The sequence below is a fragment of the Lagopus leucura genome, unplaced genomic scaffold (assembly GCF_019238085.1).
Source record: "Lagopus leucura isolate 7727_CA_CO unplaced genomic scaffold, USGS_WTPT01 Super-Scaffold_100015, whole genome shotgun sequence".
Classification (NCBI taxonomy): Eukaryota; Metazoa; Chordata; class Aves; order Galliformes; family Phasianidae; genus Lagopus; species Lagopus leucura.
The window spans coordinates 15,129,920-15,152,801 of NW_024962269.1; the positions used below are offsets into that span (position 1 = coordinate 15,129,920).

Here is a 22,882-nt window from a genome sequence, read left to right on the forward strand (position 1 = left end):
TTGATGGCCCACTAAGATAGAATGCATTCATTTTCCTATTGCCTTTGAGATCAGCAGTCCCAAATGGGGCTCTAGAGCTCCAGAGAACAGCCAGGGCACCAGCCCATGGTTCCCTGCCTGCAGCCCCTCTCTCCTGTGGGTCTGCTCAAACCTGGGAGTGGAAAAATCCACTCTTTGGTATTGCTGGTTTAACACAGTGCTGGTTTAAAGCCAAATAAAAGCCCAGACAGATACTGGGAGATAGTGCTGAATGGCCACTATGCATTAATTCATTCTGCTTATCCTTCAGGAAATTTCTCTATGCAAAGGAGCCTTCAAACCGTGCCATGTTTCTTCCCATCTGTTCCTTCTGCCTGGCTGCTGGGCTCCAGGTCTGTGCCTTTCCCTGCAGCAAAGCAACCATCCATCAAAGAACTGCTGCTTCAGCCCCTTCCTTTTCAAAGGGCCCCGGATATCCCATCTGTTCCCAAAGATGTTTCACTTGCAGGCACACACCAAGGCTCTTACCAACACAGTACCATCCACCAAACAGCTTTAGGATTTCTACCTGGCATCCTACCTACCCTAAACCCATGGCACATTAAAGATCACTTGTTGAAATAGACCAAAAGCAGGCAAAAAAAAATCTCAGAAACACAATGCATGTCTCAAACCCCAAGTTCCTGGATTAAAATATCCAGCCACTGTAGCTGAATCTGTTGTGCAGTAAATTGTTGGTTTATGTATATTTTAATTGCAAATCAGAGCTATAATTAGCACGTATGTTTCGTGGGCTGTGGCAATGCAATGTGCTGTACCAGTGAGCATTATTAATGGACTGTAAAAGGCAATGGGGAATTGGACTATAATGTTCTTGTTTTGCAAGCTGTATGGTGAATAAATAAATTGGTCTTGGCAGTAAAATTAACTGGAATAAATGCTTCCAGCTCTATCCACCAAGGAGAGGGGTTGCTGTATGTGTCCTCAGAATTGAGTTAGGAAACCTGATTGGCAGGTTGTCGTTTCTGGCAATTAGGTAACAGAACAGTGTTAGAGAAAGACAGATATTTGAAATATTTCATGAGTAGGGTTAGGAATCATAGACTCCTTTGCTATGGATATGTGATGAGATCTTGTTCTGGTTAGCTCCAACCCTATAAAGGCTGCCAGGTGGCTGTGCATGGAACCCTTTACCCTCTCTCTTCCTCCTGTGGAAAACAGAAGTGGAAAGCAGTCTGACAGCAAAATGCACGTTCAGTATTGATGCTGAAGTGCCCAAGTCTGTCTGATCTTATGTGCTAACCAAGGTGGGTCATGGCTGAGAGCAGCAATCCTGTATGTGTTCCATTGGGGAGTGGGAGGGAGGGGAAGGACGGCACTTAGGTAGAAGTCATTTAGTTCCTTCCATTTTGGTTGCTGTTTTATTTCATTTCTTTCTTTCTTACAATCATTATGCTTAAATATAAAAATTAATGGTCAAAACTGTAGTCTGTTTTAAATGTGAACCCACCTGCATTGATACATACCAAACATCTCTACATACAGTTTCTGAAAACAAACTTGGACTTTGACATACAGGGAGAAACTCCCTTCCACCTAGTGCAAACATTACTAACTCAATCTGACAGAAAATAATGACAGCAGAATATTTCCACACTTAGTTTTCATTAATTTTAAATAACTTTCTCCATGGACCCTTAAGAATCAGTTCATGCTAAGCTGCACTATTAAGATCCTTTTCAGCTGTACTGGGTGTCTTCATGAATCACAGGAATACAGAAATAATAACTGGAAAGTGCCAAACACCTTTTATTTCCAGAGCTCTGGAACAGATGCAGAGCTTGGTGGATTCCTTGTTATTAAGGCACATAGTGAAAATAGCAGTTTATTATCTTGGAGGGCATTTCACTCTGAGTGAAACATTCTGTGCCAGTAGTAGAGGAAGGCTGGTGAGTTGCTGGCCCCAATCACGATCAGGAGCAGGAGGTACAGCATCATTGCTATGGCAAAACGGTGGGTGGAAAACCAGGACTGACCTGAAGGCCTGAAAAGGGAAAAGTGCATGGATTTCATGAGAGATGCGGGTCTCTGCAGCTTGTTCCCATTGCTCTTTCACAAATAGGGTACTTTTATCTATCTGTTCCACCACGCTCATCATTCTAGGTGGCTGAGCTCTTACCTCCTGTGCTGTTTCTGTGAATAGACCAGCAAGTATTTAACTCGGAGGAGCTGATTGTTTGTGACAACAAAGTACTTCTGTGGCACGTCACCACCTTCACTGTTCTTCACTCTTGCTCTTTTTCTGTCTATTTCTTCTGAATCTGCATGGGAAGGAGAAAGAAGAGCTCTTCAAGGAACAGAACAGCCAAACTCCCATGTGACTGTAAAACAAACAAACAACCTTCACATGCATGTACGCCCACAGGGGTGGGAATGAGATAATCAAAGATCTCAGCATTCCCCAGAATCCTTTAGCATCCAGGAATAGACCGAAAAGTTTGCTTGAGGCTACACCACTCCTAGTCATCCCTGGTATGGGTGGTATTCCAGCACAGACCAGGGTGAGATGGAGGCGGGTCACACACAGGGCTGGAGGGCTGCTCATGTTAACAGGGAAAGAAAAACAACGCTGAAGGACTGAGTCCTGCAAGCAAAAAGGAGATGGACAACCTGAGCAGAGGCTTCTTAGTCTACATATCTAAGATAGTTCCTTTTTGCTACACACTGATGCTCCTGTCCCACCATCATAGGCATCAGGGAAGGTGAACTTATCATAAGAATAAATGATGCAACCAAATTAGTGTCTATCCTTCAAATATGCATCTGAAGATAGCATTGCAAGGCTTATATGTGCTTGTTGAGGGGTCAATCAGAAAAGAAAGCCCCATATACCACGCTAAGGCCGTGTATGTGCCCAGAGCTGAAACACAAATGGTGCTGAACAAGGGCTAAACTGTTTGTAGTTATTACTGCAACAGGCTCACCTTTCTTCTTCACCTGGCACTTGACATCGGGGTGGTCGATGATCTCGCAGACAGCAACGCAGCTCAGGATGGAGCCCAATGTGCTTCTCTGCCACCCGAGGCTGTGTGGGCTGTAGAGCAGAGCCAGGCTGAGGTCACTGGTGAGATAGGTGCCTTCACCAAACAGCGATGTCTGAAACAGGACAGAAATGTATCCTAGTGTCCTGCAGGGCAAGTTACAGCATGCAAGTGTTCTTTACTGTCAGTCTGGTGGCTCTGTTTCTTGAGGTGAATTAACAAAGGTTTTTCTACCCACATTTGGCCAGGTCCTCTGCACTGCTTTTATCCTGGCACAACTTCCTGCCCTCTCCCATCCCTCAGATTAGCTGTTTGGCACAGCCCCTGGTGAGGACAGATTCATGCTTTCCCGGATTTGGATTGAGCTTGCCAGTGTAAGCATTTTATATCAACATGACTGCACTGCTGTCAGGGGCATTGCACTGATTTATTGAGACTGCCATCATTCAAGTAATCCAGCCTTCATGTACGGACAAGGCTTTAACTCACATTTAAATCCCTGCTTCACAGGAAAAGAGGGGAGCATGTTTCACTTGTGAATTCCTTACAAAAATAACTGTTTCAATAACTTTGAATCAGAGGATTTGCCACGCTGACTGCAGTTATTAAGCCAGTAGATCCGGCATAGCTGAGGAGCCTTGTTCACAAAGGGCATCCGGGAGGGGGGGGGAGGTGGGAAAACATGGTCCAGGTTGATGGGAAGGATATGCAGCTGTTGTGTCAGAACTGCTTTACAGACAGCAGAGTCCCAGCTTCCTTTCTGTTGAAATCAGAAGGGCTGAAAATCCTGTGGGATATTTCCCTTAGCTGGGCCACTTAGAAAGGGATCTGCAAGTGGCATCTGAAGCTACTTGACCTGATCCTGCAGCCAGGTGGAGAGAGAATTCCCTGTGTTCTCTGGGTTGCTGTTTTGTTCTATGCACAAGCATGTTCCAGCTGCAGGCTGCCAGAGAGGCTGCTATTTCCAGAGGCATTACACCTCCTTACAAAGGATAGACAGAATTTGTCACGCTGGAGGAAACTATTTCATGCTGCTTCCAGTTTTTACCCTTAGGCTGGAACAGAAGACTGAATGCAACTGTAGGCCAAGGCCTACACTGAAGTGAAAACAGGACTAACTCGTCAGCATGCTTTGTGCCCTTCCTTCAAGGACTCTGCAGCCAGTCCAAGTGTTACTGGCTGCAGGTGACCAACAAGAGATGGTGCCCATAAGGGGCATCAGGAGCCTCACCCTGTTCAGATGGCAATGCAGGCCGTTGTGCAGAATGGAATGGAAGTTCTCCAGGCGACTGCCATGGAAGGCATAGATGAGGTCCTGCTCACCCCTAGTCTCAGCAAACTTGGCATTCATTTGATCACAGTATGTGACCTCAAAGAGGAAGTCTGGAGCAGGAACAGCAGCATCAGACATCCCAGTGAGCGCCTGGATCTTCTCATACTTGAAAACAGGAAGGAACAGGAGTGTCAGTTGATGGGGTTGGGCCATTCACTGGAAATCCTCTTTTTCATCCCTTCATCTTTCAGACTGCTTTATGTATTTTGATCGTGCCTCCTGGGTTAGAATTCAGTGTTCCCAAGGAGAACAAGTGTGTACAGTCATAGTTTTGATAGGTTTTGCTCTTGACTGATGTTAGAACATCATTGTTCCACCAAGCTGTGCTGGCTGCTAAGATGACCCCACATCACCTGACCTTGGAAAATGTGAAAAGAGAAGTTGTTTTCTTGCTACTAATCCCTATAACGATTTTGATCCCTGTTACAGAAGTGCTTTTAACCTTTCTGTTTTTGGGCCAAGCATGCATGACACAAACTTGTCTTTGAGTAAGAAGCAAGGCCCAGCCCTGGGAAACCTGAGCAGGACTATCTTGGTCTGGTACAAGCACATACGTGTCCTGTTAATGGCAGCACCCAGCTGCAGCACTGCCAACCTACTGCTGGTGATATTCTTTCAGCTACTGATAGCAATAACTATTTCTTCTACTTGCTTTTTCTCAAAGCTATTAAAAAGAGAAATCCTCTCTACCTCCAGGAAAAATGTGTTGAACAGCAAAGTTGCCTGCAGACAAATTCGAATGGGCTGTTTGAGTTCAGGCCTTACCTCCTGCTTCTTAATGCTTTGTATCGTGAAGGTCTTAGATGACAAAATCCAGCTTAGCAAATCCCAGGTCCTTTTCTCTGCGTTCGGGACGGCTCCCAGGAGTTCCTTCAGGCTGGGCAGCGCCTCGGTATCTGCAAGCTGACAACAGGAGCTCAGCTCGAGCTCCTCATCGTGATTAAACAGAGACCTCTAGTGAAAACAACCGAGTATTTCAGCCCGGCGGGCTGGAATCTGAGACCAGTCTGTTTATCGGCGGCGTCAGCGCCGCGCACGCAGGGGCAGGCGGAAGGGGAGCGGTCTGGGTGCGGGGCCGCGGCGGGGCAGACTCGAAGGGTTGGGGGCCGGGGGGCGCGGACCGTTCCGGCGTCGTTCTCAAGGCACACATGTGACAGCTCCGCATCCCCGCTCCGGGGCAGCGCGGCGTTCCCGCTGCGGCTCGAGCCGTGCCACCCCCGCCCCACGCACGGCCCTCCCTCCCGCCGCCCGGCTCAGCCCTGCCCGGCTCAGCCTTCCCCGTCCCCGCTGCGGCGCCGTGGCCGCGTGCCGCTCACCAGCGCCTCGAAGTCCTTGGAGGCGGCGTCGGCGCCGCCGTAGCGGCTCGGGAAGGGCCGGAGCGCCGAGTCCCGCCTGTAGCTCTGCAGCGCGGCGGCGAACAGACTGCAGCGCAGCTCGGCGCCCAGCGGGTCCCTCCGCACCGCCTCCCGCACCGCGTCGCTGGGACGCGGCGGCCGCATCGCTCCGACGGAGGGGGAGGGGAGGGAAGAGCCGCGGCCCTTCCGCCTCAGGGCCGCCGCTCCGCCCCGCGGCCCGGCGCTCACCTGCAGCGGGGAGCGGCCGTCAGAGCGAGCGGAACGGGAGCTTCGTGCCCGACTGCGGAGCTCGGGCGGTTACTTACCTGCGCGAACAGCTCGGGAGCATCGGAGCAGCGCCGGTGCTTGAGGGCAGAGCCTGGTGGATAGCAGGCTGAGCACGGTTGCGTCGCGTTGACGGCGATTTCACGGCGATAGATGCATTGGCTTGAGTTGTGGCTTCGCTCAACGGCTTTTATGAGAAGTGAATCTTTTAATAAGAGCCGCGTGAGCAGCTCCCATGGAGCTGCTGGTGCTAAGGCAGCACGGGGTGGGTTCGGCAACCCTTAGGATCTCCTCCAGCTTGGAGATGCTGTGACTGTGAGCACAGAAGCACGCTGATTGTAAAGGCTGCTTTGCTTTACATCACTCAAATTGCTGGATGCAATTTGTCTCTAAACCCATCCTGTGAGCTCAGTGCTAGCTTTCCCTTCTTACCACACTGGATGTGATTGTTGTGTGGGCTTGGGGTGAAGGTTTGGAATCTGGATTCCACCCTTTCCAGATGCTGCAAACCCACATGAACTCCGTGCATTGATGGAGGCTTGTCTGAGTGTCACAACTGGTGCACATAGGGTCATCAATGACTTGAAATTAGCCCCCAACAGGACTAAAACATTAACCATTATAATGTTGGCAATGGAAATTCTGAGAGCACTGATCCCCAACTGCTCCCTACCTCTGAATTTCCAATGGACAGAGCTTCCATTACAGCAAGCTGGGCCAAGTTGGGCAATGACAGCTATTGATAACAAGTTTGCTGTGTTGAAGCCGGCTATCTGCTCCTGTTCCTCTTCCGTTGGATGAAACCCCATTTCACAGAGCAGCCACTTTGCTGAAGTATGGAAAGCTTTCGGTGGTGCTTTTAAGGGAGATGTATCCTTGTGTGTTCTATTGCTGCAGGGCTGGCTGTGGCATGGGCAAGCAGCTGTCCTCTTTCTTCTCTCAGACAAGTGCCCTTCAAACCTGTTTACCTTTTCCCGTGTTGTTTTTGCTAGATAGGAAAGCTGCCCTCGGTGCTTTGCTGCGGCTCGGTGCAAAGATGGCTTTGTAAGAGGGTCACTGCCAGCACAGCAGATTGAATAGCACTGCTGTTCTGCTCCTCATGAAACTGAAGATCTGATTATTTAACGTAGGCTGTAATAAAAATAGTTTCTGGTGTCGGTGGATGCATTTCAGCGTAGAAACAGGGCTTAAATGTCTTCATTTAATTCCAGCGTGTTTAAAATTGATCTCACGGACCGGAAAAGAGATTTTTTTCCCCTCCTTAACTAGGGCCTGTGAAGGAAATTAATATAGGGAAGGGAAAATAGAAATACAATACTACACTCAGTAAAACAAATGCTTATGGCTGAGGGGTTCGTTACTGGCTGGTAAGGCTGGAAAAGCCAGCTGTATGAGGTATGTTTTATTATGGAATTAACCTTGACCCAGGGTTCAAAGAGAAAGGTTAGCTGGAAATAAATCAGTGGTACGCTCAGGTCACTTCAAAGAGCCTAAAGCTGAGCTTGAAGATTACATGCTGTTTGTGTGTATGCCATTGGAAGGGAACATATGGTAAAGATAATAGATGTAAACTATTTATCTCTCTTTTTCTCCCTCTTGTAGGGTTTAATTTTTTTTTGTCCTTTGCTTATAAGTGCTGCAGGGTTTGGCCTGGCTCCCTTTTCCCCAGTGCAGTACATGCACTGTGCAGATAGTGGCATGTTTTAAGATTTACGATGGCCTGATTTTTTTTCACATTGTGGGGAAATCTGATGATTTTCTGTTTTAAAGTAATTGCTGAACAATAGGAAGGAGTCCACTTGTTAAAAGTGAACATAAAAGCGAGCTGCATCTACCTCAGGGCACTGTGCCTTTGCTAGATCTGCTCCTTACAGCACTCTTTAATCTGCCATGCTGGGAAATGAACACAGTGGGAGATTGGAGGTGGGACATACAGCAACTCACCTCTGGGTCATGGGCTCTGATGCAAGGCAGGTGAGGAGCTGGCCTGCAGGGCAGCATGGAAGGCAGCAGTGTCCTGGAACAGCACTGTTGGGCTTGCTCTGCTGGCAAAACACATCATCTCCATCAGTCTCTCTTTAGTCCTGCATTGCCACGTTTCAGCACGGGGTGAGGTGTTTGATGTGGACCAGAGTTCCTCATCTGATTACAGATGTCTGCAGTACAGCAGCCCAGTGCTCTGAAGCTTGAAGTTTGCCCCTTCAGGCTTGGCAATATGGGTTGGCCACCAGTGCTCCTCTGTGGCTGCTGCTCCTACAGCCAGGGCAAGGAGATGTGGTAGGGGCTCAAAGAGAACCAAAGGCACTGCTGGGGTTTACAAATGGGACTCACATACCTGTCCTCAGGTGGGAAGCTGCCTGGTGGGTTGCTAGAATGAGGGTAGCCTTACAGTCAAAAAGATTAACACAGTGGAAAGGTGATACAGGACAAACAGTAAAAGGGACTAACACAAACAGGATGGTGTTACAAAGAGAAAGTGCTCACCTGTCTCTGAAGATCTAAGCTCACAAGAAAGCTCCACAACAGAGGGACCTCCAACCACAGATCCTTCCCCAGCAGCAGTCAGTCCTTAAATGAGGTCTAAGAGAGGTGAAGTTGGGTTCCACCCCTTCCTGTCTCACAGCTGAATCGCCTTCACCTGTGCTCCCAGGGCTGACCGGTCCTTTCCCAGGTGCTCAATCAGTGGTTCAGGCCATGACTTAACAGTTCCCATACAGGTAGTATGGTTAGGTTGTGCCTGGGCTTGATGACCTTGAAGGTCTTGTCCAACCTGAGCAATTCTGTGAACCCCAGAGTGGATTCCTTCATGCGTTGCTTTCTAGTGACCCTGCCCCAAAACCTGACTCTGAGCTGAGAAGGAACGTGGGAGAAAAATAGAAATCAGGTGTAAGAAGTGAAATGCTCAGGGACCTTCAGTGCTGGGGAAGGCCTTTGTGTTCTGTCTGATGGTTCCAAAAACGGGGATTTTGCTGCACCTCAGCTGCATCAGATCTGAGAACTGGTTCTGTTTTCCTTCACACCAGAGGCAACTGCCAAGGTTTATCTTTGTGGGTTTTTGTTGCAGAAAGGGAAACGGGAGCGCGAAAGGTCCAGAAGCCTCGTGTAGCTCTGGCCAAAACCACGTTGTCTGCAATAGCAGGTTAGCTGAACCGTGGCCAAACCTCACTCTGCACCTCTCTCAACATCAGGCTAGAGCTGTGAGGATAGAGCCAAACCCTTAGAGCAGACCCAGGCTGTTTGCTGGGGGCCTGCACAGCTGAAACATGGGTCTCTGTCCCCAGAGGAACAGTCTGGAGAGGCTCCAAAGGAAGCTGAAGTTCTCAGTGCAGGTGGCAGCAGCCTCCCACAGCACCCTGTCTGCTGCCATGCTCCTATTTGTGGCCCTAAAGGGCGCTTTCCTTGCCCCAAGCAGGATCGTGCCCCTGTGCTGGTTCTGTTTGCCGGATGATGGCAGCAATGCATCTAACCTGGAGGCAGCCGCTCTGCCTGCTCAGAGCATCCCTTTCCTTCGCTGCTCCCCACCAGCCTGTGTGAGACAGCTGGTGTGCTGCACTGTCTTGTATACAACATCATGTGCTGTATTTAGCAGCTGGGCAAAAACGTTGTCAGGTAGAACTTCTCTCTTTCTCTTGCCTGGGCTGTCCCAGACTTGGGAATCTCGGCACAGCATTGAGCAACAGCGTGCTGCAAAGTCTAGATGCTCATACAGGTCCTTATCACACCACCCTGCGAAGTTCAGGATGGGTTTTTAAAGCATTTTGATGACGTTGCTATTTGGAGCAGGACCCCTTTGGTGTGGGGTTGAGTCGCTCATAGCCGTGCTGCTGTGAAAGGACAGGGAAAAATGGGACAAGAGGGAAAGAAATGCATGCCCTATTCCAAGGAAGTTACCTTTTCACCTCCCTAAACCTCCAAGGTGAAGCTCTTGATAAATTTTGGATTAAAAGGAGCAGTATGCCTGCATGGACATCTGATCCATCGTCAGTAGTGACACTGGGATCTGTCACGTAGGAATTGCCATCTGTAATCTGGTTGGAGGTGTTCCAAGGGGTAGGGAATGGGAGGTGTAGCAGGGGGTTGAAATACAGGGGTGGTTTGCTGCAGGGAAGAGTGACTACAAGCCTAAAAGGTGCGTGTGCCCTTTCTTTCCAAATCACTCCATTCCTCCACCAGCTCGAGCAAAAAAAGTAGAAAAAAATCAGGAAAAAAAAAGGAATTTTTCTATGGGATGGGTGCTGCATCCATGGGACACGTATGCACCCAAGATTAATCCAACCACCAGCCATGAGCTATTTATTTAAAGAGGTAAATTCTCATCTTGTGTTTTAGCCATCAATCCCCATTAGTTTCCCTCCATGGTTGATTGAATAGTCCATCGGCTGTACTAATAAGCACCCATTAGCTGTCCCACGGAGCTTTCGTTTTATTAGAAACAATTCACGTCAGCCTCAGCCAGATGGAATGCTTTTAGCCCAGTTGTTTTGATTGCATTATTTGGAAGGTGCAATCTGAGCGCCTGGATGGCCACAGAGGGGCAGGAGCTGTGGGGCCATACAGGAGCTGTGGGGCCATACAGGAGCTGTGGGGCCATGGGGCCTTCCTTCATCTCTTCTTCTTCTTTGGACCAAACAAACCAAGAGACCTCAGCTGCTCCTCACACCTTTTGCCTTCCGGACCCTTTCCCCATCGTCATAACCCTCTTTTGGATGCCTTCTGATCGTTTTATATCCTTGTATCGAGGTCCTTGAGGCAATGCCTCAGTGTTCCTCATCCCATTTTGTCCTGCTTCTTCATTCCTCAGAGCACAAGTGCAGAAGTTCCCCCTTTTGCAGTGTTTCAGGTTGGGGTAAGCTGTTCCCAAGCAGTTTGGCTCACTGCTCCACAGGGATTGCTGCAAATCGCTGCTCAGCTGCTCTTCATCACGCAGGCCTGGCTTCCATCTACCCGACAGTCCTGCTAAAAGGATAATAATGCTTTAAAAATTAAAGTCAGCCAAACAACTACTTCATAAATTCATGGCCTTGCCCTGATCCTTTCCAGAAGTTTTTCTTTTGGATGGAACCCGTATCAGACCTTGGATTCTTTTCCTTTGGAAATGCTGCTGCTTTTCTCCTTTGAGAGCGTGCTGGGTCACCTGGCTATGCAGAGGGGGTTACCAATTATCTGTCATTAGCTCAACACAAACAAGCCTCACTTCAGAATAATCTTGTGATCTCTCCTTCAGAGAACACAGGATAATCTCTCCGTGATATTGTCTCATTGTGGGATTTTTGTCCTTGATGGATAAACCAGCCCTGAATCCTATTAAGAGCTATTCTGCATCCCTTGAAAACAGACAAACTCGTGGGAGAGGCAAATCCCAAAGGGACTCTTAGCTTCACCTACCTGATGAGAAGCAGCTCTGTTTAGCAGCGGCTGTTTCTATCTGAAGTGCTTCTGAAAGCAGTTTAGGTCTGAGCGCAGCCCTGGCTCTTCTGTGGGGCTGATGGTCCTCAGCTCTTCAGATCTGGCCACCAGCAGGTAACCATGGCAGATGAACTGAGGGCCAGTGGAAGGCAGCACTGGGCAGCAAGGCTTGTCTAATGGGTGATACAGCATCTTCTCCATCAATGACAGGTCCCCAGGTACTAAGGCCTTGGAGCCCCCTGCAAGGCGCATGGCTCAGAGCTGTGGGTTTCAGCCCAGGCTTTTCCCATGCTTTGCTCTTTGATGATAGGAACAGGCTTTTATTTTTAAATCATCCTCTTGCATCACCACCTGACTGAGGACTGCCTGATTCCCAAGGAGATCCTTGGGTGGGGACTGATTGAACACGACATGCAATTTGCTGCTAGGTGTGCCAGCGGGGGTCAGGTGCCTGTTGCATCTAAAAGAACCAAGGAATTGACTTCTGAGTACTGAATGTGAAACTGTCAGTGCCTTGGCTGCTTTCCCATGGCAGCTTCATGGCTTTACATCGGCGCATAGACTTCAAGGAGCAAAGAGACGTTGGCTTAGCAGGAGTCTCTCAGACACCACTGCAGTAAATACAAGTGGTAAATTTTTGGCAATCCCTGCTTTCTCTTAAAATCTGGGGTCTTTATATCTTGAAGAGAGTTATGACAGCGAAAGAAAAACAAATCCATCAGCCACGAGGGGAGTTTGGAAATGTTTTTTTTTAAAAAAAAAAACAACACGTAGATTTGATAGGAAATATTGAGCAAAGTATAAAAGGGAAAATCTCATCTTGCGGAAATCTGACAGCTCCAGTAAAGTCAAATTGCTTCTCAAGGGATGTCAGTGGGAGGAAGGAGCCTACTAAAGCCTGAAATTCGTTAAAAAGAAAGAAAAGGGAAAGAAAATTGTCTACCTTGCCTTAGATATTTTGTTTTTCAGTGCTGAGGTCCCAACAGTCTTTCTCTTCCCAACCTCTCCTGGTGCCACCAGCCATTTCCAATCGGTGCAAAGAGTGGATCTGATTTTTAGCAGTGAGTGTTGCAAAGGGTTTAACCACGGTGTTGTGCTTGTCCTCTGGGTCCCAGGGGATGGGGCAGCATCCTGGGCAGCTCCTTGCCTGCGGATGGCTAATCACACAGTGGTTTTCAGCAATAAATCCATTGCAGGGGCAGAGAGTGGATGGGGATGCTGAAGATATAAAAGTCATGTTATGAAGGCCTGTTAAAATATGCTCGTAGGGAACGACAGCTCGTAAGAGCCCTGTTATCTAATTACTTCTGCCAGGCAGAGAATTCTGGGCAGCAATTATTTTTAACCGGACCACTGCTGGAGGAGCTTTCTTGTTTCTCAGCACTTCTTAAGGGCAAAACGAGAGGCTCTGCAGAACAAACCTCTGTCTCAAAGGGTTCATTTTTCACTTCTCCTCCGGTGTCTGAAATTCGGGTCGCTTCTTTCTTTTTCTGGCATGGGATTGAACAGGGCACATCTGCACCCCAAAAAGGAACCGGGTGTTTGGGCTGATGGTCCACACAACCATATGACACTGGCTGGACTTCCAGCGCCTGCATGACCTCACGTCTTCCATCAAGCTGAGAAAAGCTTCCTAACCAAATTAATTCCTCTGTCCCGTACAGAGAGATCCTGGGATAGCATCTCATCTTACAGAGCACTTCAGTCCCAGCTCTTTGACCCGTGCTTGGGGAGCTGCCCCCTGTTTTCTCAAGGTCTTTTGAATATCAGTGGGGACGTTCATCATCCCGGGGCATGCAGGAAGGTATCGATCACATATGATGAATTGGTGCATGTGTCATGCAGGAGGAGTGATTAGTTAATGGACGAACGATGGCAAAACTCGTGCTTTCATCCCTAATGGCTGCTTGTTCCCCTTCCTGAGGAGGAGGAACTTTGGGTTTTGGGGTGAGGGAAATGGTGCTGTGAAACCACGAGGACCTCACCCAGCAGATAACACAAGGGGCCACACGGCTCTTGGTGAAATCAACTTCTCTTCCAGCTTCCCACCAGTGCAATGGAGCCCTCCACAGACCAGCGCTGATTCCCCCCTCTACCCCCTCATTTTTTTTTTTCCCCTATACGAACGTTTTGGAAGCAAAGCACATTATTCCAAATGGGATTAAGTCGTTTGGAAGAGGATTATGGTGTTTTGGGAATAACACCCTCTTATTCCCGAATGAGATCAGTCACACAGGGAGTTAATCGGGGGCTCTGCTAAGCCTGCAGCCCCACATCAATCCCAACCTTGGCATCATAGCAAGCAGCAGCAGCCATGCAGCCATGGCTTGCATCATCCCCCAGCATGATTTGTTTTTTTTCTTTCATCCTCTGATATGTATTTATTATTGAAAATTAACGGGTTTCCTAAATTTTGATTTCCAGGCTGGGACCAAACACAGCTTAGGCAGTTAGCGATGCATATTTATTTCCATCTCGAGCAGGAAAAATATAACTTCTTTACTCGTGTTTCTATAATTTCTTTTCTGCCCATATGCAAATTGCTGGTTTATTTGTGCGAGATTTATGCAGCTAAATGATGGGGAATTATAGAGGCAATTCAGCACTTAGAAAGGAGAGAGACAATTGCTGCAATTTGCTTGTACCATGCACTAATTCCTTCAGAAAATGCTTTTGCTCATTTATTTGCACCAATTTCTGCACCCCTAAGCAAGCTTGGAAAATTTTCTGCAGGGTCAGTGCGCGGCAAATGGTGTATATTTCTTTCTGCCCATGCCATCGCCTCCCCATAATCCTTTATAGCAATTAGTAACAATAATGAAATATAGCTGTGATTTCTCAGTGCTGGCTGAAGAAACGCAGCCTGTGCTGTGAATCAAGCACATTTTCTGGTCAAATTGGCCATGCGAGCTCGCTGCTCAGGAAGCTTTAAATCCTCCTCTGCATTGCTACGAGCTAAGCTCAGCAGGGGGAAAAACAGCGCTAGGAGCAGAATTGTTCCCTGTTCCTATCCAGGACTTTGTCCTTGCCAAAAACACTCCACCGTGCAATGCTCACTTTTGGGACAACATGGGATCATAGAATCACTCTTGGAAGAGAGTTCTAAGTCCAACCCATCCCACGTGGCCATGGGATGGAGATGGGACGTGGGGCAGAGGAGCAAGGCTGCAGGTCCTGCAGGGGGACTTGCTGTGCTCGGACATCACCAGGCAGCTGGAGGCCAACTATGGGAGAAAGGGAAGTGATTTAGGTTTGACCATTACCAGAAAAACATGTGCGGAGGACGGGGCAAAGAGAAGAGCAGCCGTTTCCTATTAGGATAAGAGTAGGTCAGGTGTAGTTAAAACTGAGTAAATGGAGCAGGAAATGTGGCCGTATATTACTCACCCGAGATATATTGCACACATTAGCTCTGTTTGATCGGGCTGTGCTGAGGTGCGGGGCTGTGGGGTGGCCAAAGCCCAGCTTTGTGCTCTATTAAAATAAATATATGGCCGGTGTTTAATAACGCCGCTGCGTTGGGATGTAATCGAAAGCCTGCGCGGGCTCTTCTGGAAGGCTGTGCCTGTAATGAATCCGTGCCTTTTGAAGGCGGAAGGTGCGATATTAATACTGTTTACATAGCAAAATAATTTATGGATATTCACTTAGCAACGTCACTGACTTGTAATGCGTGTCTGCTCCTCCCAGGAGCAGCTGGGGCGTTTCTGGGAGTTGCAGCTGGGCAGAGATGAAGCTCTGCTGCCTTTATTTTTGCTAGGAATTAGGAAAATAATGCACTTTTTTTTTTTTTGGTTAAAAACCACACGTGGGGCTGGGCAGCATCAAGGGTGAAAATGTGCTGAGATTCTGGTGATGGAGCTTGGGCATTGAGTCTTAATGGAGAGTTGTGCTGCTTCTCAGCACGGAGCGGTGGGGATGGGGCTGTGCAGGACAGCCACTGCGGATGGTGCAAATCCGTTTGCAAAAGTAATTGGAAAATAATAATAATAGAAAAATGCCAGCATGGGCAGAAGGTGCGATAGGTTCGGGGGAAGGACGCTGTCGCCCCAGGGAGACGCCGCCGTGTCCTGTGCGCATTAATGAAACACTTTCTTTCCGGTTAGGACTTGAGTGATGCTCATTGAAAATCAGGCTGCCATGGAAACCGGAGGTGTTTGGTCTTTTGGGAACGCTGTCGGACGGAGGTGCGGGGAGGGGGAGGAGGCGGCTCTGCCAAATGCCCCATTTGCTGTTCCCGGGTCCCCATGGCCGTGGCTGGGGCGGGCAGCCTCATGATTTTCCTTTCTCTTCGCACTTTGGTTTCTGTCTCTGGGATTTTACAATCTCCTTTTGGAAGCGGTTGGTGGTGGGTTGGGCTGAAAGGTGACGTTCTGTTTCCCAACGGCCAGAGCCGCTCTGTGCGCTGCACTGCAAGGATTCCCAAATCTCCCAGTGCCTGCGGCTGTCCTCCCAGGGAGGGGCTTTGCTTCCGAGGTTCCCCCAAAGAGCGCTCATTAGAAATACCCTGGGAGAAAACAGAGGCTGTAAACCGAATCTGGTGATACTCAGCCTCTCACCTGTAGAGATTTTTCCTCTTTTTTTTTTTTCCTCTTTTTTTTTTTTTTTTTTGAATCCTATAGAACCAAACCCAAAGCCCCAAGCCCAAAATCACTGCGTGTTCAGAAGGTCTCTATCCCTAAACCCACACGTGAGGGCTGAATTTGCTTCCACCCTGAAGGCTTGTGTTCCCTTTGGGGGTGCTGGGCTCTGCACATCCGGATTTGGACTCAGTGACCCTTAGGGGCCCCCCCTCCCCCTCGGGATGTTCTGTGGCTCCACACATCCAGAGCCACATGTGTGGGTTTCTGTGGGCACCCTTGTCCCTGCAGCTGCTCGAGGTTGGTCTGTGTGTTGCATGCAGCTTCGTGTAGTTCTGCTGTAGCAAATACAGAAATAACGTGAGGGTTAAAAAAACAACAAAAGTCTGGAGGATGGCATTGTTCGTGCTGGCTAAAATCCTGTGAACAAAGCAAGCGGCGTCATTTCACTTGCAAATCGAGCAGCAGAGCAAAATACCGTTTATGAAACTGTAATTTATTCTTGGAAAATCAAGCACTTGGAGTGTCTGCTCATCGCAGGTTACGTTACAGAAAGGGAAAAAATAGATTAATGATGAATGTGACAACATTTCAGGCTCAATCATTGCAGCAAAATCCTGCTCAGGTTGGGTTTCTGTGGCATTAAGGCAGCGATTGCTTTAGGGTTGGAGACGTTGGTCCCATTGGCAGCTGGGGACATTGCCAAACCACCAATGGGCACCAAAGCCCATCACTGGGGGCACTGCAGGAGGTGCTCCATGGTTCATTGAAGGTCTCCCAAAGCCTGCTTTTGGCACTGGGCTTTGCTCCCCGTCCCTCTCAGTCCTTCCATGGCACAGAGCAGTGTGGGTTCCTGTTGTGGTTGAGCCTGGTGGGTGGCTTGGCACTGAAAAGCTGTTTGCTCACTCCTCCATTCCCAGTGGGATGAGGAGAGAATGGGAAAAAAACAGAGTATAACTCATGGGTTGAGGTAAAGCTATTTACTGTGATAGAGAAAAGGAAAAGGAAAATAGTTATGACTGTATATACAAGGGATGCACAAGTGATTGCTCCCCAACCCCTGATGCCACACTAGTCCCTCAGCGAGTGGAAGAGCCACAGATGAACTCCCACCCCTTTCAAAACTCTCCTTCCATGTGGTATGGAACATCATTTTGGCCAGTTAATTCAGCTGTCCTCATTCTGTTCCATCTATATCTCCTTGGGACCTTGGCTGAGAATAACAGCCTTGACTCCTTACAACACTGCTTAGCAGCACCTATAAACATCAATGTGTAATCAACATTGATAGATCCAGAACACAAACCATACCAGGCACTGGGATGAAAACTATTCCATTTCAGCTGGAACAAAGACAGTGCCCTCTTCCCTGGAGGTGCCCGAGGCCATGGATGGTGCCCCGGGCAGCCTGAGCTGGTGGGGCAACCAGACCCCAGCAGGAAACCCTGGTTAGGGTGAATGGACCCAATTCTGATTCTTATTGCAGGTGGTGGCCACATACCCAACGCTCAGCCCTGGTGCCAGCAGTGCACTCCCCTGCTACTGCAGGCAGTGACTGTTGCTCCGTGTATCCCTGCTGCCTGTGATTGCCACTGAGTGCCCTGAGATCCCAAACCCCAGTCCTGCTTTTTGGGCTGCTGGTGGACCAGTGGGAGGCTCCGTGTGCAGGAACAGCACTGGGTTTTGGCTCTGCACCCTGGAGCTGCTGGCTCAGTGCGCTCTGCAGGGTCCCACATCGCACTCCGATGGAACGGAGTTCGCGACCCGAGGAGCTGTTGCCAGTGTAATAGTGTGTCACGTATTAAGGGAGCATGTTTGAAACCACATTATATTATTAAAATTCATAGCAGTGATTTATAGGGTGTTTTAAAAACAGCAGCTTGCCAATATAAATTGGCTTAGAAAAGTCAACTGTAATCCACACAGGTCCAAATAATGACATTTCCTCCAATACATCGAAAAAGCTGAAAAGCAGAAAATAATATCCAGGCTCCAGAGATAAGGCGAGTGCCCAAGGGAGAGAGGACTCTGAAATATTCATGCAGTTGTAGATTGAACGTTGGAAACAGCCGTTCCCAGTGGCTATGTTTAGGGACTGATGAATTTAGTTACTGTACCTTTATATTTATCGCTCAATAAACAAGACAAGCTCCTTTACAACTCCAAGCAAGACTAATTTAGCTGTTTTAGTGCTTAGGAAGTGGCTTTCTGGACCACGCTAGGGTTTGATAAGGAGTGAATTTCATAGGAAATTAGGAGAACTTTAATTCAGCCCGATGGGAGGCAGAGCACTGGGGTGGAGCTGTACGTAGCGGGGTGGAAAACCCCAATTTGAGGGCTGTGATGGTTAAAAACCAAGGAGGTGGGAGCCAGGACCCCCATGGCACAGGTGTGGCAGTCAGGGCACCCAGAGCCCAGTTTTGTCCCTTGGTGAGCACAGGACCAGCCCCTGTCAGACAGCGCTGATGAAGATGTTCCAGCTCGTGGCTTTTAAAGGTTATTTTTCGAGGCAGAGAACAGTGCTGTAAAGGTTTTACGGCAGCTGCGCCGGAATTAAGCGGCGATTCATAAAAGTGTCACAAATGAAACTGTAATGCCTGAGCTGTATTAGCGCTAAAATGACCTTTCAGATAGAGAGGGTTTATGGGATATTATAAATTCCCAACGTGCTGCAGGGTTACACCTCCAACAGCAGCAGCGGCAGCATGTGAGGCAGGAAGAGGGAGGTTGGTGCCATTGGCCACACCAATGAGGCCATGGGAACATTTGGGATCCCCGAAACACCCATCCTGAGCATCCTCCTGCTGCAGGGAGCGGGGGACATCTGGGGACCTTTTTGGGGTAACTTCTTGAGAGCGCTAATCATCCCAACAGCCCCAAATCAAAGAGATTTAGAAGTATTGCTTGGCTTCTTTTTCTTTCTTTAGTTTCTAAGGCGCTAGCTTAATATCATCGAGCTTTTTGTTATTGCTCTGAAGGCAGGGGAAGTCCTTTTTTAATGAAAGCTGAGAGCTCTGTGTAATACCCCGACTCCAAAGCCGCGATTTGAAGCACCGTATTGCACAGAACTTACAAGAAAATCCCCGGAGTGAACCAGCTCTGATCTTTCTTCACCTCTTGCGTTGCCACTGGGAAATAAGATCAGTTTTTATGCCCGTGTTTATTAGGAGGTGTGTGTTCAGCCGGCGCGTGGCAGGGAGCGGCTGTGGGGAGCTGTGATGCGGCTCTTTGCACTCACTGCTTATTGAAGGGCTCTTCCCAGGAGCGTCTGCCTGAGTGGCAGGGTTGTGTTCCTGTCTCCATTGGGACCCACTGTGCCCCAAAAAGTCAACGTTCAGCCCCGTATCCAGGCATCCCTCAGAAAGCAAAGGGCCCAGCACGGTGTCTCCGTTGCAGCTCACAGTGCTCAGCCCTTCCCAATGGGTCTGCAATCTGCGGTCAAGGAAGCACTTTGCTTAATTGCCAAGACTTCATTAGCTGTTCTTAACCCAGTTAAGAATCGTCTGCCCATCCCCACGCGCTCTGCTCACTGCCGGCCCCCTCCCTCCCTCCTTCTCCCCGAGACATTGGCTGAAAATACCATTCTTCAGCAGGTAGAGGAAGGAGCTCAAAGCCTCCTCCGATGGCCGTGGGGCCGCCGATGGCTTTGTGCTTCCCAGCCCCAACCCTCAGCCCTTACTGACGGCCTTTCGGAAGCCGTTCTGTACCGAGAGCAGCCAACCCAGCAGCCTCCGCCGCCGCCATCCCGGCACACCGCGCGCTTCCCACACTGCCGCCATTCATCTGCTGCGGCAGGAACAAAGCACGGCTCAGGCTGAATAGCTCTAGCTCATTTATTCTAGCTTTATTTTCCTTGTACAAGTAGCCACGGGCTAAAATCTAAACAGAGCAAACTACCAAAAAAAAAAAAAAAAAAGAGGGGGTTTTTTTTTTTTTTTTTTTTTCTTTTCCTTCTTTTTTTTTTCAATACAGAGCTAGCAATTGTAGGATCAATGGGATTTCAAATATCAAGACAGTTCAAAGTAAGAAAGGTAGAAAATAAACAGTAGAAAAAAAGTGCTTTGCAATTTGGGTTTTTATCATTACTCTTTAACGGTAGATTTCCACAAAGGACCGGGACAAAAGCTGAGCATCATCTTTTTTATTACTTTCTTACAAACTCAAGGACATTGCAAGTTCCAATGACGCAACGATGACCAAAGTGAAATCCCTCAGCTCTGCAGGACTGTGACCAGAGCTCTTAAAATCTTTTCCCCTATCTCTGGGCTTTGCCCTGGCCCACCACCCTTATTGTACAAAACGAGGTGACCAAACACTGCTCCAGGGGTAACCCTGGAGCCGCTGTCCTGGGTTGCACCGCTGCATGGATGTGATGCACGTTGGCAGCCCACATAACCATGTCCAGAGGTGCTTCCCTTCCCCTATTTCTTTTTAATTTGCCGAGGGAGGAAAACAAATCAGCCGGTGTTGGGTTTGCTAGATAGGATCTTTAATCTGCCTCGAACAGCCCAGCATCAGGAGGGATCCATTTCCAAATCCTGTTTGCACAGATGAAGGGAGTCAGTCGCTCCCCCTGTGCTGCTTGTTTTCATAGGGCTTTCATTTCCTTTTCCCCTCCTTCCTGGGCAGCTCGGCGAGGATCCCAATGCCTGATGGGTTTGAGGCCATTGCAATGAGCGTGGGCAGGGATGGAGGAAAATGCTGCGGGCATGGAGATGGAGTATGCAGGGCCACACTGACTGCCTATCAGTTTGAGCGGTGGTGGAAATGACTGCTCAGTAATTCTCTAATTAGCAGCGTGTTTGTACATACTTACATAGAATAAACCCGTCGGTGCAATTATGGTCTGATTTTGGGGTGGTCCCATGTGGAGCCAGGAGATGGATTCAGTGATCCCTATGGGTCCCTTCCAACTCGGGATATTCTATGATTCCATGAAATGTATTACGTTCAGCTCTGCTTTTGCAGCCCTGCACCTATCTCCCTTATGCACACACCAAGCAGCTGCCACCCAACTGACACCAAAATGTCTCTGGCACAGCATCTCTCATTGTATACTGCCAACCAAAAACATACCATCTGGGGTGGAACCTTTAAAATTCCCAAATTGGTCCAGCACTTAAAGATTTCAGCATCTTTCCAAAACAAGGAAGAAGAAAGGTACGTTAAGACAAATAAATACCTGAATCCAACAGCGTGAAAATACCCTGTCACAGCATCAAACTAGTCCCTGTCCAACTAAACACAACGTGGATACTATCCCTGAGGTAGCAGCCATCTCTGGTAGACTTGAGAGCTCCGAGAATAGGTTGTGCCCATTATGGGTTACAAAAAAAAATAATAAAATGAAAGTCAGTTTTTGGATACCTTAATTCCTTGCTGCAATTTCATCTCACCACAGCCAGAAAAGTGAGGGGGTTCCTGGATGTGCCCTGAAAAGGCAGGTGGGGTTGAATTAGTGGGATTATTTTCTTGTAAAATACTTCAGGATGTGACTCCTGCTCCAACCATGGGTGATTGCCAGCAAGCCGGCTTGGGACCCAAAGCCTGCCCTTATCCACTGCTTTTTGCATCTGGATAAAACATTCTGAGCCAAGAGGAAAAGGGAAGAAGAGAAGGAATCCAAAAGCCGGCAATCTTTGGGTTGAACATTTGGGACGTGGTGGAGCACAGCAGTGGGGCTCATCTGCGTCTTCTGGTGACCCAACACCCAATGCAGAAACAAAGCCCTGGTGACACAGTACAGGGAATGGCTCACAGAACACCTGCGAGGAGCATTTTGACACCTGCAGCCTCCCCCCAAAGCCACGCGGGGACCTGCTGTCCTACTTGTCCTCCCAGTGGCAGCACAGAAATCCCATGGTTTCCAGCAAAAACAGGGCAACAGTTTGGATGAACCGAGGGCAGGCTTGATCCTCTGCCCCGAACTGAAACCAAACACAAGCTCTTATTTTTTCCTCCTTCCTGCTTTACAAATTAAAGCCACTCCAGACAACACTTCCCTCACTTTTTCTGGCACAGGTTTGCCTACAGCCTGGCTCATGATGACCCCACAGACCGGCTCTTGCCACCTTTTGGAGGGTTTTTTTGCCCAGTTTGGTAAACTCAGGAGGCTTTGATGAGGTGGGGAAGGCTGCATCCTTCTGGCCACACAGCCTCAGCCCTGCAGGGCTGCCCCACCATCGGCATGGGTTGACAAGAGCGTCAAAGAAACCCAACAAGAGGAAGAGCTACACACCTAAAAACAGCCTTTAAAGATTCACATCCATCTTCAAGCGTCTCAAACCAACCCAGAATCTGCACTGGTTTAAGCCATTACATATCTGCATAATTATTTACAAAGAAAAAAAAAATCTACTCTCGACGTACTACCATATTCCAACTAGTCAAATGGCACAGCATTTCCCTTTAATAAAAGGAAGTAATGAGAAATACTATTACAATATCACAATAATATGATATTAAATTAATAGCATATTCACAGCTCCGGGGATCCTGAGCTGAAAGCTACTCTAAGTCATGGGTTCACTTTGGCAACAGTACTTCAATGTGAGCTTCGGCGTTCCGCACAACGACAAGGAAACAAGAAGCGGGGCCGGGAGCAGGATGGGAAGAGGTTTGGGTTTCGGGTCACGGCTCAGCTCCGGCCCTGTTTCAGTGATGGATGGATGGTGCTGTCCCCATGGCACACCAGAGCAGGAATACAGCCAGTGGGGTGAGAGGGGCTGCTTGAATCTGGTCTGGAAGCACAGGGACCCGCTCACACCTGGCCCTCGCCATCCCCAGGATGCAGCACACAGGACAGGACTTTCCTTACCATCCCATATATTGTATTATTTACACACTTACTGGCAGCATCCCGTTGCCAAATATGAAGGTGGTGGGGGATGCTTCTGACATAAGAGACTCTCCCATTGGTACCAT

General features: G+C 48.6%; 1 protein-coding gene and 1 long non-coding RNA gene across 3 annotated transcripts; both read right to left on the reverse strand.

Moving 5' to 3' along the window:
• Positions 1-1,381: 1,381 nt before the first annotated feature.
• PARP16 (poly(ADP-ribose) polymerase family member 16) lies at positions 1,382-5,852 on the reverse strand. Of its 2 annotated transcripts, XM_042876260.1 has the most exons (6): positions 5,670-5,852; positions 5,119-5,256; positions 4,252-4,458; positions 2,964-3,135; positions 2,159-2,300; positions 1,382-2,023 (listed from the first exon to the last, which is right to left on the reverse strand). In XM_042876260.1, the coding sequence occupies exons 1-6, from the start codon at positions 5,850-5,852 to the stop codon at positions 1,885-1,887; spliced, it is 981 nt and encodes a 326-aa protein (XP_042732194.1). In that variant the 3' UTR covers positions 1,382-1,884. The 2 variants fall into 2 exon arrangements, with proteins under 2 accessions (XP_042732194.1, XP_042732195.1); XM_042876261.1 differs by lacking the exon at positions 4,252-4,458.
• Positions 5,853-6,368: 516 nt separating this feature from the next.
• Positions 6,369-8,505, reverse strand: LOC122182651. The gene is made up of 3 exons (XR_006179894.1): positions 8,457-8,505; positions 7,917-8,225; positions 6,369-7,244 (listed from the first exon to the last, which is right to left on the reverse strand). It is a non-coding gene; the product is annotated as an uncharacterized LOC122182651 (long non-coding RNA).
• Between the last annotated feature and the right edge of the window lie 14,377 nt (positions 8,506-22,882).

Excerpts from the sequence above, each read along its gene's own strand:
- PARP16 (XM_042876260.1), bottom strand. The coding sequence starts at position 5,852 with ATGCGGCCGCCGCGTCCCAGCGACGCGGTGCGGGAGGCGGTGCGGAGG. Across the intron at positions 5,257-5,669 it reads CCAAGGACTTCGAGGCGCTG|CTTGCAGATACCGAGGCGCT; the intron begins GTGAGCGGCACG and ends TCCTGTTGTCAG. Across the intron at positions 3,136-4,251 it reads TGCATTGCCATCTGAACAGG|ACATCGCTGTTTGGTGAAGG; the intron begins GTGAGGCTCCTG and ends GTCCTGTTTCAG.